The sequence below is a fragment of the Schistocerca gregaria genome, chromosome 11 (assembly GCF_023897955.1).
Source record: "Schistocerca gregaria isolate iqSchGreg1 chromosome 11, iqSchGreg1.2, whole genome shotgun sequence".
Lineage (NCBI taxonomy): Eukaryota > Metazoa > Arthropoda > Insecta > Orthoptera > Acrididae > Schistocerca > Schistocerca gregaria.
Genome location: NC_064930.1, coordinates 95,316,154 through 95,330,101, shown reverse-complemented (window position 1 = coordinate 95,330,101; position 13,948 = coordinate 95,316,154). Strand labels below are relative to the sequence as shown.

General features: G+C 39.1%; 1 protein-coding gene across 4 annotated transcripts in view; it reads right to left on the bottom strand.

Moving 5' to 3' along the window:
• Positions 1-6,928: 6,928 nt before the first annotated feature.
• LOC126294968 (dynamin-like 120 kDa protein, mitochondrial) overlaps positions 6,929-13,948 on the bottom strand; it is a 190,238-nt gene continuing 183,218 nt past the window's right edge. For all 4 annotated transcript variants that reach the window (XM_049987195.1, XM_049987196.1, XM_049987198.1 and 1 more), the window contains 2 exons: positions 11,105-11,215; positions 6,929-7,469 (listed from right to left, as the gene is read on the bottom strand). In XM_049987195.1, coding sequence (XP_049843152.1) covers positions 7,405-7,469; positions 11,105-11,215 — 176 coding nt within the window. In that variant the 3' untranslated portion in view covers positions 6,929-7,404. The remainder of the gene's footprint in view (positions 7,470-11,104; positions 11,216-13,948) is intronic.

Here is a 13,948-nt window from a genome sequence, read left to right as displayed (position 1 = left end):
AGATCAATACTTTTCGAGAGATAGATACTTTTCGAGAGATGGATACTTTTCGAGAGGTACATACTTTTTTGGCGATCGATACTTTTCGAGCTGTTGATACTATTTGACAGTTCGAAACTTTTTGAAATTTCTATACTTTTCGTCAGGTCAGATAACAACGAGAGTTAGGATATTTTCGAAGCTCTGGCCATTTTCCGAGAGATCGTTACTTTCTGAGAGATCAGACATTTTCCGAGAGATTGGATATTCTCAAGAGTACGATTTATTTTATGAATCGATAATATTCAAGCTATTGTTACTATTCGACAGAATGATTCTCTTCGAGAGACCGTTATGTTTCAATCGATCAAATCTATCGCTAGATCGATATTTTCCGAGAGACCGATTCCCTTGGGATATCGTTACTATTTGATAGCTGTATGTTCTCCGAGTGACCGATAAATTTTGAGATTTCCACTGTTTTCTAGCAATCGTTACTTTTTATAGCGATATTTTTTCGAGAGATAGATATTTTTAATGAGATCGATATTATTTGTCATCTATATTTATCGAGAGAGAGATATTTTTCGAGAGATAGTTATTTTCCGTGCAGTCGATATTATCCGAGAGGTTGAATTTTTCTGAGTGTTTGTTATTTTCCAAGAATTCGTTATTTTTGGAATCATCGAATTTTATGGAAAATCGGAACTTTCTTAGTGCGATATTCCTCAAGAGCTTTATATTCTACGCATGAGCGATATGTTACATGTCTAGTGAAACCCGTTCTGCTGATAGATTCCACCGACACCACTGAAATGTGACCCATGCTTTCCGTCATCAGCGCAACCCCAAGTCTCATGTTATTACGCCTGACGGCTGTATTAAGATGAGGCCGATCGTGACGCTGAAACAGTTCCACGAAATGCACATCTATGTCATACTCCCCATCCCTATCAATACTATTACCAGCCCAACCCACTATCACTACCTGATCCTCTTTAGTAAAATCCCTACATGGCCCCCCTACGTTAACAGTCACCCGAGCCAATCCTGCATTAGGCTTCACAATGCTGGTGACCTGGCACGCAGTCCCCAGCACTTCCTGCAACTGCTGGCCTACACCTCTGCCATGAGAACTACCTAACAGCAGAACCTTCTTCCTCTTCGACTTTGCAACTGTTCTAGCCACTGTAACTACTGAGGTCTGCTGCATACTATCTACATCTACTAGAGATTCCTCTCCACTAGACTCTGACAGTTGGTCATATCTATTGTAAACATCAATAGTAAAACTATCTGAAAATCATCTTCTCCTAGCAGATCTCTTGCCAACATCCAGCTCCCATTCCCCAACCCTCTTCTCCCTCCTCATCCTATCTAGCTGCTCCTGTGCGTTTTTCAACTGCACCTGAAGGGCACAGATCTTGCGCTCCTGCTCCTCTATTAACTTACTCTTGCTACATAACCTGCAGTTCCAGGAGAGGATCTCGCCAGAATGCCCACTGGCTTCCCCACTGCATCCCCCCCCCCCCCCCCCCCCCCCCAGTGAAAATACTTCGAACAAGTCTCACACCGCAATCCACTACTCACGAACCTACAGCAAAGCCCACACTTCTCACTCATGGTAAAATTTTGCTTTTTATAAGTTCTGCTACAACAATAAGATGATGTTAAAAAACTGACTACAATAATCACAAACTTACTCTACAAGGGAAGTAACTACTATTATTAACAGTATTAATAAACAACAAATGTGAATATAACAAAAGACTAATACAGAAGGAGAATCAAAGGGCTGATTACACAGTAAGGAAGCTAAAAACAGTTCCCAAAAGGTTCTTCTGAAATTATTTCACCAGAAAACACAAAAAACACCGGTTGAAGACTACTAAAGTTCCTAAATAAACCACTATACACAAACAATTAATTAGTACTTAGCTTTCGATGCGCCGCTACAGCTGCAACTGGTCAGCGCGGAATGTAAACACAGGTAAGAGGTTACGTTGCTCCATACGAAACACTCACAAATATCAGGTCACAACACAAGAAAGGCAGAGGTGAATGAAGAAACCACTAATAAATCACTTATATAGTAAATATTATCACAAAAACCGTTAAAATATGTATCTGAAACCTAAATATATATAAAAAACTTAGAGAACGATCTCACACGCAGTCACTTGCTTATGACATCACACCAAAGATATTCTCTTCACTCAAAGAACTTTGTGTAGGATGTTGAGAACTTGGAAGAGTACCAAACGTAAATTTTTTATTTCATTTTTACGTGTTGGTAATTGCAATACGAACGATACCAGTGCAGTTTTTGGTGGGAAAAGCGATGTCATTGACTGTTTCAAGCATTTCGAAGCTGCAGCAACCATTCTCGACAACTGAAACACTGGCAGCCAGTTTGGGAGTATTTGATGGAGAAGAAAATTCCAGTATCCCTTTTTCCTCTTCAGAATGTACTGAAATGTGTTCCTATGTCAACGAGTGAATGTGAACGTGGGTTTTCCCAAATAAATATGACCGTCTCGCCAACAACAGCTTCATTTCATCTTTCCACAGTCAGCAATCTGATGTTCATGAAGTTGGTTGGTCCTCCACTGATGATGTTCCAGCTCATGGACTATGTATGCTCTTGGTTCACAAAAGGCAGACATCTTGCTACTGATAGCAAGAGTAAAGTAAGAAGGCGTGAAGACTACAGCAGCCATGAACTGCAGTCAGTTTGGAAACTGTGGTAATGCTATTAATGTAAGTTACACTGTAGTTTTATAGTTAAATAAATTTTCAGCTGTATTAAAAATTGGGTCAGTTGCAGATCGGTATACCAACCATCATCTATGCCACTTCGGGAGCCAAACAAGGTTGCAAAAGATTTTTGTAGTGCAGCTTCTATTGTTTTTCATTATTGGTGTGGATGGTTTTTGTTATATTGTATCTTTTAGTAGTGTTTTATAGGTTGAAATGTGTGTTCGGCAATATTTTCTTGTGTTGTTTTGTCTGTCGGAGGGTTGATTGGACTCACCTGTTTCATTTGAGGTGTATTATAGGTCAACTGATGTGTATGATACCATTTCTTTCATTATTCAGGGGTTGATGGGAATCGCATGCTTCAATTGAGATGATGTAAACTGAAGTGTGCGATACCACATTCTCTTGTACGTCTGGGTGTTTCCCAGTACTGCCTGCATCACTTGAGCTGTAAAGGCAACTGAAGAGCCCAATACCATTTTTTTGTAGTTCGACATGTTGATGACATCATGGCTAAAAGCAGATGTATGGTATCCCAAGCTTCAGTTATAAGTAATTTTTGCTGCATTATATCCAATGTCTGAGTACCCTCAAACTTTTTTTTTGTTAGAAAAAAGCACTGATTGGAAATAAGCACAGGTCACTCCAGTTTTCAAGAAGGGAGGCCAAAGAGAGACACAAAACTATAGGCCTACACCTCTGGCATTGGCTGTTTCAGAATTTTTGGAGTATTTTAAGCTCGTACGTTATGACATTTCTCGAGAGTGAAGATCTCTCCCGTCGGAATTAACGTGTGTTCTGAAAACAACAACTATGTGAAATCCAGCTCGCTCTGTTCATCCACAAGAGCCAGAAAGCAGCAACCGTATCAATGATGTGTTTCTCGACTTCTAGAACATGTTCAATACAATTCCTCAAAGCTAACTAATGAGCAAAATATTAATGCACAGAATACCAGACCAAGCGGATTAGAGAGTATCTAGCAAATAGAACACAGCATGTCAATCTCAATGGAGAGGAATCTTAAAGATGTAAAAGTAGCTTCGGGTGTGCCCCAGAGGATTGTTATAGAACTACTACTTTTCACGATATACAATACGTAACCAACTGAGTACACTTAATGGAAGTTCCACGAGGCTTTTCACGGATGCTGCATATAGAGAAGTTGCAACTATAGGAAACTGTGGAAGAATGCAGAAAGACCTGCAGAGGACTGATGCATCCTGCAAGGAATCAACATAAACAAATGTAGCATATTTCACACAAATAGGGAGAAATGCTCATTACTATACCATTACACAATTGCAAACAACCAATGGAGGCTGTTAGTTCCATAAAATGTCTACGAGTCTGTGTACAGAGCCATTTTAAGAGGAAAGACCAATAAAACAAATTGTGGTTAAGGCCGATACCAGACAGATTCACTGGAAGAACCCTCAGGAAATGAAATATGTCATCAAAGGAGGTAGCTTGTAACCTCCCCCTTACTAATTGACCTATCCTGCTTGCGATATAAAGTATGACCGTGGATCACGCGAATACCTAATGGAATTTTTCTAATTGGCTAAGGCTATCTTTCCCACAGAAGTAATACTGATAAGTAGGGGGAAAATGTACAAACGATCTTTCGGATAGAAAAGTCTACTAAAAATAAAAAAAAGTAAACTGAACAGGGCTACAATTTGGAAAAATTAAAGTTATTTTGTGCATTCACTGACGAACAACACCGGAGAGAAAAGGGGTACCACTGATCATGAATCCAAAAGTTACAATAATGAACAAAAAGGAAATAATTACGTTTGCCAGCCCTCTAGGGCGATTTACATCAAAAAACCTGTACAAGATGATGGGAAAGAAAAACATTTATTATTAAATACTGATGTGGCAACTGAAGGTTGTCACGTTTTTTGACACTAGTTTTGAGTGAGTATGTAATGGTAAAGAAACCTGAGAAGTCACTTTTACATTAAGTTTGTAATTAAATTTTGAAAAAAGGCAATCGAGTAATGATTTGAAAATATCCACTTAATCTGTATGTTAGTACTGAACTTCATTACGTGACAATGACTTTCAGAGACCTCAACATAACGTCATCAAAGAAATTTAGAGAAAGGCAAGCACTTTTTACTTTGCAGTTACTTAATTTTCAAATTGGATTTCTTATTATTGTCTGAACAACTGAACCTTTTTTACGGACTTGAACAGAATTGAATACTAGAATATGTACCAAACCAAACAGCCATGTGCTCCAAGCTATATGTAAAATAAATAAAACTTCTGCACTCTTAATTTGTGCATTTTGTTTAGATCTGGATTTTTTCCAGTGATAGATTTCTCAAACTTCGGCTAGCATATAAGGAAAAAAAGGGAACAAGGACCCTGCTTGGTAACAATGTCTGTGGGCAATGAGGACACAACCGTCCTGAATTTAACTGATTATTATTTAAATGAAGTTCATTAATCAAATCCAAATCACATTCAGTTGTGCTGCTGGGTTAGCCATTAATACTTTCTACCAATGAACAGCCTTACTTCAGTGCAGTGCGTGTGACGAAACTCGGAGCCGACGACGAATCTGTGTAGCTGGAACTGCTGCTGCTGTTGTTGTTGAAGACAGTAGCATCTTGTGGGGCTGCGGCTGATTACAGGAACGGGCAATTTTAATTAATACAGCCTCTTCAGCCCGTCCACAGTCCTTCCTCCTGCTACTAGACATCTGGCCGGTGTGCGTACATGATGCCGCCGAAATGGTACTCTCTACTGCAAGAGCGTTAACACCACACTACAAGTGCTGGAACCCGTCTCCCGCTCTCTCCAGGCGCTCTGTGCAACAACCTTCTACCCAAAGATTTTACAATGCACAAGCACTGTTATTATCGTTGCTAATCGATGAAAATAATTCCTTTGGCTTTTCCTCAGAGCTAATAAGTTTCACAGTAAAACACAGATAAATACAATAAAACGTCAACAGACTTCTACTTAAATGTACACATACAGTGAAGCAATGTCCTTAATTAGTAAAAGAAAGCATTTCAATTACAAATATTTACATACAATTAAAAAAAATTATACATCGGTAGCAGGTACCGTGAATCCTGCACTTTCGGTGTTACAAGCTTTACAAAATCCTTGTATGGCCAATATCAATACTGCTTGTTAATATGGTATCTTTACCAGATAGGACTTACTGAATAAATAGCAAGAATCTAAAGAAGAGGGGCATGTTCAACTAAAGGTTCATTTACGAAGCACAGAAGGGTCACGGAGATGCTCAGTCAACTACAGTGGTGGATTATGTAAGAGAAATGTTCTATATCACGGTGCAATTTACTGTTAAATTGCCGAGAACAAACATTCCTAGAAGAGTCAACAAATATATTGCTTCCTCCTATGTATATTTCACATAAAAATTGTGAAGATGAAATCAGAGAGATCTGAACATACCAGAGGCTTACCAGTAATTGCTTTTCATGCAAATCATTCATCACTGGAAGACAGAAAGGAGGAAGTGACCACTGTACAGAAAGTACCTTCTGCCACACACGCAAGATGGCCTGTGGAATATAGATCCCTCAATGTATGAAGCGTATGTTGCCCAGAAAAGCAACAGACATAAAAACAGACAGGGTAGTGAGATTAAACAAGAGTATAAATGCACTTTTATTATTTTCGCACCAGTTAATACTGAACAAAAGTGTTGAGTCACACGCAGGCACAACAAAAAGAATGCTTCATTTTGTCATGCCTGTCTGTGACTCAACATGTCTGCTATATGGTGAGTAGCACTCTACCATTTTCATAATACCAAGTGATATGTTAATGTTCCTGTGGACGTGCATTGTTACAAAGTTAAATATAACATCTTGTGCAAGTTCTAATAAAGTGATCTAATATGCTGTACATGTTATAGTATTAACTCACTCCTTTTGTGTGTGTGTGTGTGTGTGTGTGTGTGTGTGTAGCTCACTGAGGGATTCATCTGAAAGCTAGCAAAGTTTCTTTCATCTTCGGGTGCCTTTCATTATTTTTACAAAATCCATCAGTTCCGTTACCTTGTACCGTGTATTTTATTTTCAGTGATTCATAATGTCACCTACAACCGTATTTTCAGTGGCAAGGCCACAGCAGTAATGGTGCTGGCACGCACTTTGCATTGATTCACAGAATGTTGATAAGAATGAAACAAAACTGAGAGAGCTACAATTCTTTATTACACATGTATGTACATATATTTTACAAAAGAGAGGCTTCACTAAATTTATAAAATTTTTGCGGATACGTCTAAAACACTACAAAAGGTTTCATGGTGCAAGTCGGAATGCTAACGTTAGATAAATTGTAGAGTATTCCGCATCGAAAATTACTTGTGCCGGCCTGTAAATTATTTCTCAGTAGTTTCGAAACAGTGATAACGTAGTGAATTCGAGGCTCTGAAAACGACTGCCGCTCCCACAGATTGGGAGAACTGCAGTACTACTCAATGTATTCGACAGTGTGGTGGCAGTCTGTCTGCCCTTCACATTGCCGTAGACTGAGGCAGACGTCGTTCCTCTGCCGAATCAAATAAATTAACTTAGATTAAGGTTTGCAGCAAGGCTGAAAACTGACACACACGTATACACACACACACAGTCATCTTCCTCCTGGAGTCGCCGCGGCGCCCGCTCACTTCTCCTTGTTGAGCGCCTGGATGAAGTCTTCCAGCTTCTCCTGGATCTGCCGCACCCTCTCTGTGGCAGACAAAAGAGGCCGTCACAATGCAATTTACTGTCACTACTCACACCAGACACAGTTTAAGCAGTACTCAGTCAACTTGCTCTAAATGTAGAAAAATGCAAGTTAGTTCAGATGTGTAGGAAAAACTTTCCCTTAATGGTCAATACAGTCACATCGGTTAGGTACAGCTGAACCTGATTTATATGTATCTCTGTTTTGTCTAATTCTTGATATGAATATAATAGAGGGAAACCTCCCACAGGGGAAAAACAAAGATGATGTAACTTACCATACGAAAGTGTTGGTATGTCGATAGAGACAGTAACAAACAAACACAAAGACACACACAAAATTCATGCTTTCGCAACCCAGGGTTGCTTCATCAGGAAAGAGGGAAGGAGTGGGAAAGATGAAAGGATGTGGGTTTTAAGGGAGAGGGTAAGAAGGTCATTCCAATCCCGGGAGCGGAAAGACTTACCTTAGGGGGAAAAAGGGCCAGGTATACACTCGCACACGCACGCATATCCATCCGCACATATACACACGTGTGTGTGTGTGTGTGTGTGTGTGTGTGTGTGTGTGAGCGCGCGTATACCTGTCCCTTTTTCCCCCCTAAGGTAAGTCTTTCCGCTCCCGGGATTGGAATGACCTTCTTATCCTCTCCCGCAAAACCCACATCCTTTCGTCTTTCCCTCTCCTTCCCTCTTTCCTGATGAAGCATCCGTGTGTTGTGAAAGCTTGAATTTTGTGTGTGTGTTTGTTAGTGTCTCTAACATACTAACGCTTTCGTTTGGTTGTTTTTAGATATATTGTCTAATTCTTATTTATAATTGAAGTTTTGTCAGTCCTAGAATAATATAATTTAAAAGTGTGTCAGTTAAATCTTGTATGTACGTATGTATTGAATTATTATGTAATTCACTGTTATACATAGCAAATTCCAATGAAATAAATTGATTTTTGCATAATTGTAATGAGCACAGATGTTCAAAAAGAAGCCCTGTGATATTTTCCATATCTCTGTTGGTGCATACAGCGAGTGGATGGCGCCGTGGAGGCAACGGACAAAGACGTGGTTAACCAGAGCAGGTAGCACTGAAACAAAGACACTCCTGGCACTGTCATTTTCAACATCATAATTTCTTTCTTGGTAATATTTGAGAAGTTAAAAATTTTGTGCTGCCTTTACTGCCGAACAGTGGTTCCATCTTTCAGTCGCTTTTGATCGGCCGTGGAGAACAGAAAAAGGAAAAAGTTACACTCGAGATCAGATATACAAGAGGTGGATGCTAATCCACACAAATCAAAATCTGAAATGGCTTCGTACTTAGGAACTGCCTATACCACATAATATGTAGTCCATCAGCAAAAGAAACAGTATTTTAATTGGATGCAAAACCAACAAAACGCAGCCGTTAGCAAAAAGGGAGACTGGTGGCAGCTTGCTGAAAGCAAAGGCAAAACATTAAGCTAGAAGAACGAACATCACTGTTGATTTCAAAGCTTCATGAGGATGGTTACAAAGATTTAAAGATTGTCACGGAATCACAGGGAGAACAATTTCTGGAAAATCAAAAGTTGTGGACGATGCCACGGAGCAACACTGGATTGATGAGGTCCTGCAGGGTATCTTAAGGGATTATCGACCTCAAAATATTTACAACTGTGATGAGGCCAGCCTATCCCACAGTCTGCTTCCTAGTAAAACATTAGCTGAAAAGGGCGACTTGTGCCGTGGAGGGAAGAAAAGTAACCTTTTTTTAGAGTTGTTCACACCTTGAATGCAGACAGATCTGACATACTTCCCCCACTTGTAACAGGAAAATCTATGAATCCGCCTTATGGATCAATGTGCAACACATCCCCCACAAGTAGTTTTGGAAAATGTTTGAGTGGAATTTTTCCCTCCAAACTGTACCAGAGTCCTAAACCCCACTTGATATGGACAGTATTGCAAATTTCAAAGTACATTCTAGGAAAACACTGGTTCAGCATTTGAAAGTACTGACCGATGCAGGAAATGAAAGTCTCTCCACTAGCTTACTACAAGCCACGGAATTTATTTTGACCATCCAGCAGCTGCTGTCATCCACATCCGACAACTGTTTCTGTATAGCTGGTTTCTTCCAGGAAGAGACTGCTGCAGACGACGATGATGGCAGCGACGGTGAAGTCGAGTCCAGTAATGTGCTAGCTCTACTGGAGGGTACAGATTTTGACAGTTTTGTATATTTTGATGATAATCTTGCTACGTGTGTGGAACTACGATGCGGTGACGATCGAGACGGGGGACCAGCTTCGAGCAACAGTGACGGAGGTGACGACTTAAATCTTGGAACACCTAATTTGAGTGAAGTGTTAAGTGCAATTGATGTATTCAGGTGCTACATCACTGTGAAAAGCTGTAACAGAAAAGCTCTGAATTCATTATTAAAGTTTGCAAAATGAGGTCTATACACTTAATACAAGAAAAGAGAAACAAGCCAAGTTATCTGATTTCTTTAATGTAGGAATACGTTAAAAATTATGCATTTTTTTCTTTAAAGCAGTATCAAATCACAACACAGTAACTAATTTCTCTGAAGCAGGACTGAATAATATTTTCTTCTTTCAATACTGTATTGTATTGTTTGCGTAGTTTAGATATGTGGGCCCATTGTATGACCTTTTTCTATGTGACTTCCAACTAATTCTGAGTTACAAGTAATATTTTCTCTTAATATACATATAAATCTGGTTCAACAGTATTTTGGTTCCCACAAAATATAAATTATTAATGATTATTTCAAGTTCAGCTACGATTTACAGTTTCAACAATAAGTTGTAAGTTATAAAGTCTCAACCATTTCTGGAAATTTCTTTGTTACTACTGGCTGTCACCATTTGATGCTGTGTCACGTTACCTAATTATTATGAGGAATTCTTGCACAAACACACTTAACTGTCAGCACTCAATTGTCGTATTCCAAACTGGATACTCTTCAAAGTACGTCATTATTAGCGTCAAGTGGCACAGTGCAAATAAAAGGCCTAATACTACTTCTCACCGAAATTAATAGAAAAAAGCTCTAAGCCTAAATGTTTAATGCCATTCTACAAAATATGTGTGTTCAGGTAGGGATCGGTATTCACATTTTTTTTATAAAATTAATGAAACTCACTTAGGCTTTAGTGCTAACAACAAATTCACAGAAAGGTGACAAATTCTTAGACATACATCTCATCACTCCAAAAATTACTCAATTGGAAATGGGCCCCGAACACAATGACCCACAGAAAAGTAATGAAGATTACCGAACAATCACCATCAATACAATACGACACCCTCCTTCACCCTTCCTTACGAGACTCCACAATTGATTGTTTCCAAAGCACAATGGCAGCTAAATTTGTAGGAAAACAAGCTCAGTACACTTCTTTTTGACAAAAATCCATTCAATTCATGCTAGGGTCTCTCAAAATTCCATATTTTTCAAAATTCCCCAACTTTTCCAGTTAACTCAACTTCCTCAAGAACTCCAATTTTCCAGGCAAACCGCCATGCTATACTAGCTACTTCAAAAATGCTCTGTGCCTGTCAGTCACCTCATAGGAAAGGAACGACGAGTGAAGGAGAGGGGCAGGGGCAGGGGCAGGGGGCAGTACTCACTGAGCTCTTCGGCCAGCGTGACGCGCCTCCCGGTCAGCAGCTTCTCCTTCTTCTCCTGGTCCTGGCTGTACTCCTCCAGCACTTCCTTGATCTCCTTGTCCAGCCTCCGTGCTGCGTTAGGATAGAGATTCACAGTTATTCCACAAAACCTAATGTGTGTGAATAAACACAGTAAAGCAAAGCTATCGCCTGGAAGGTCCGTACGAGCCCGACAGTGCTGCGGTAAGCACAGGAGATGCTGAGTCGCGACAGGCACAATAAAAAGATTCACACAATTAAAGCTTTCGGCCATTAAGGTCTTTGTCAGCAGTAGACACACACACACACACACACACACACACACACACACACACACACACACACACACACACACAAACCCAACTTGCACAAATATCTGCAGTCTCAGAGAGCTGAGACCCCACTCAGTCTCACCTCTGAGACTGCAGATGTGTGTGCAAGTTGCAGATGTGTGTGTGTGTGTGTGTGTGTGTGTGTGTGTGTGTGTGTGTGAATCTTTTTATTGTGCCTATCGTGACTCAGCATCTCCACTTTCCTTCTCTGGGACTGTTACATTCCATCCTGGATTTTACATTGTGCAATAATCAAATAATTTATAAATAAAACATTCAAAAGTGTTAACATAATGTTGATGAGAATGCTCCACACATACCAACTTATTTTGTAAGAAAAAAAAACTTAAAATACATTTAAAAATATGTCCCCTATTCTTTCAATTAATGTTTTAAGTATTATGGTTCGGAATGTTTTATTATAAATTTTTGTCTGTATTGAATTTTAAGTCATTAGTACATGTAGGGAGCTCGCTTTAAAGCTACACACATTTTACACCAATCAAATCTTTTAAAAAGTTTCATATAAAGCGGAAGCATACACGTATGGTTTTAGTATACAGCAGTCAACTGGTAGTTATGTTAAACACTTTGTAACAAGTTACTCTGTAGCTACAAGATTTGGTATATTATACAATTTTTGTATTGTAATTACATAAAACGGTTTGGGCTTTGAAACATTGTAAACACAAGATTAGAACTGAACATTTTTTTTAAACATAAGTCAAGATGAGAGACATTACCCAAAACTTGTCATTTTGAAACAGAAACAGCACTTGGGAGACAGAAATCAGGACTATTTTGTTGTATATGTTCATAAAAAGCAAGGTACGAGGGATGCTTCCCCACGGTTGGCAGCACGACGAAATTTGCTGCCCACTCGCCACTACCCTCCCCATATTAAGCCGTGCTATTGTCACAGTACCCCATCGTAACCTTCTGAAATCGTTAATTTAAGTCTGTATGTGCTCAAGCATTTTCTGTTTGACATAATAGGACCAGAAGAAACAATAAGCTGATAAATGAGTGAACATAGATGGTGAAACATTTTGCTTCTCTGTTTTATTCTGTCAGACAAACAACTGTTTGACATACTACCAGTCGGCAATTTCACAATGAAAAAATGATGTGATACTTCCGTTTTTTAACTTACTCTTATTTATTATTCCATTGATGATTTAATCCAAGCAACTTTTGGTACACCATTTGCCAGTAAATTTTCTTCCCCAGTGCAGAACACTGTTTTAATTTGGCAGGTATTTTTAGTAAGTGTTTCTTAGGGCATTTAAATCAATGCTTCTGACATGCCCAGTGCAGCTACAGTGATCACATTCTTGCAAGTGCTTCTCATAATGAACCACTTTTCTATTCGTCTCTGAACACCCAAACAGCCGCTGACCTGTTGTACAAATACACTCAAGTTTTGCCTCACGTTTCAGTTTTCTACATGGATTTGCAGTTCCTTACAGCAGCTGACACATGTTACTTCATGAGCTTCTGTTTAAATAGTCCTGAATCTATCAAGACTAGATGACGACTAACTTTTCAAAATGCATAATGTCAGAAAACATATAATTTTCAGGAGAAACAAAAAACTTATACAAGAGCATTTTATAATTTTTTTCGAATTTTACACAAAATACACAGTTAGGGCTATTGATGAAAGAGTGTTTATTATAACACCGGTTGTCTGTTTCTTCATTCAAGATATGAGGACTTTTGGGGTGGTGCAAATGCAGTTTGTTGAGTTTTGTGGTATGTCAGCTATTACGGACATCAATTTCATTAGTTTGCAACAACACACCCAACAATGTTGTAACACTAAAAATGAATGACAAAGGCCTTTTTGGCCGAAAGCTTTCTTGGTTGTTTTTTGTTGTTCCCGTCTGCGACTCAGCATTGCCACTATATGGTGAGTAGCAATCTATACTTTTCATAATACTGTCATTATTTCATCCTGGATTATCCATTGTTTAAAAATGAATACATTTTGGTCAAGTTGGTGAGTTAAAAGTTTTAACTTCAGTCCACCGCTCTTACATTGTAGCCAACATCGTGTAACTCTCGAGCGAGTGTGCCAGTGTAAAAAGTGTGCCACCTGCAAATCAAATTGTTTTGCCCCATTCCACTGTTGTTTCACAATTGTGAGGCCATCCCTATTTCTTTATTATTGCTTCAGCTAACACAGTGATAAATTGTGTTGTTCTATGTCCAAATAAGCAGCAGAATATAAAATAAATAGCGATGAGAAAAAAATTTACATTGCGTGGAAGAAAATACCCCAGATTCCGAGCTAGTAGCGCAATCCCACAATGAGGCAGCTGCCTACAAGATAATTAGTAACTGCATATGCCGTTGGCTGGGATCTGATGCAACTGCACTGTTTGAGTGGGTTATTACTATGGGATATTACCTGTCTGTGGTAACCGAATGATATTAATGAAAGTTTATTTCATTACAATTTAATTAAACAGTGTTTAGCTCATATTATGTA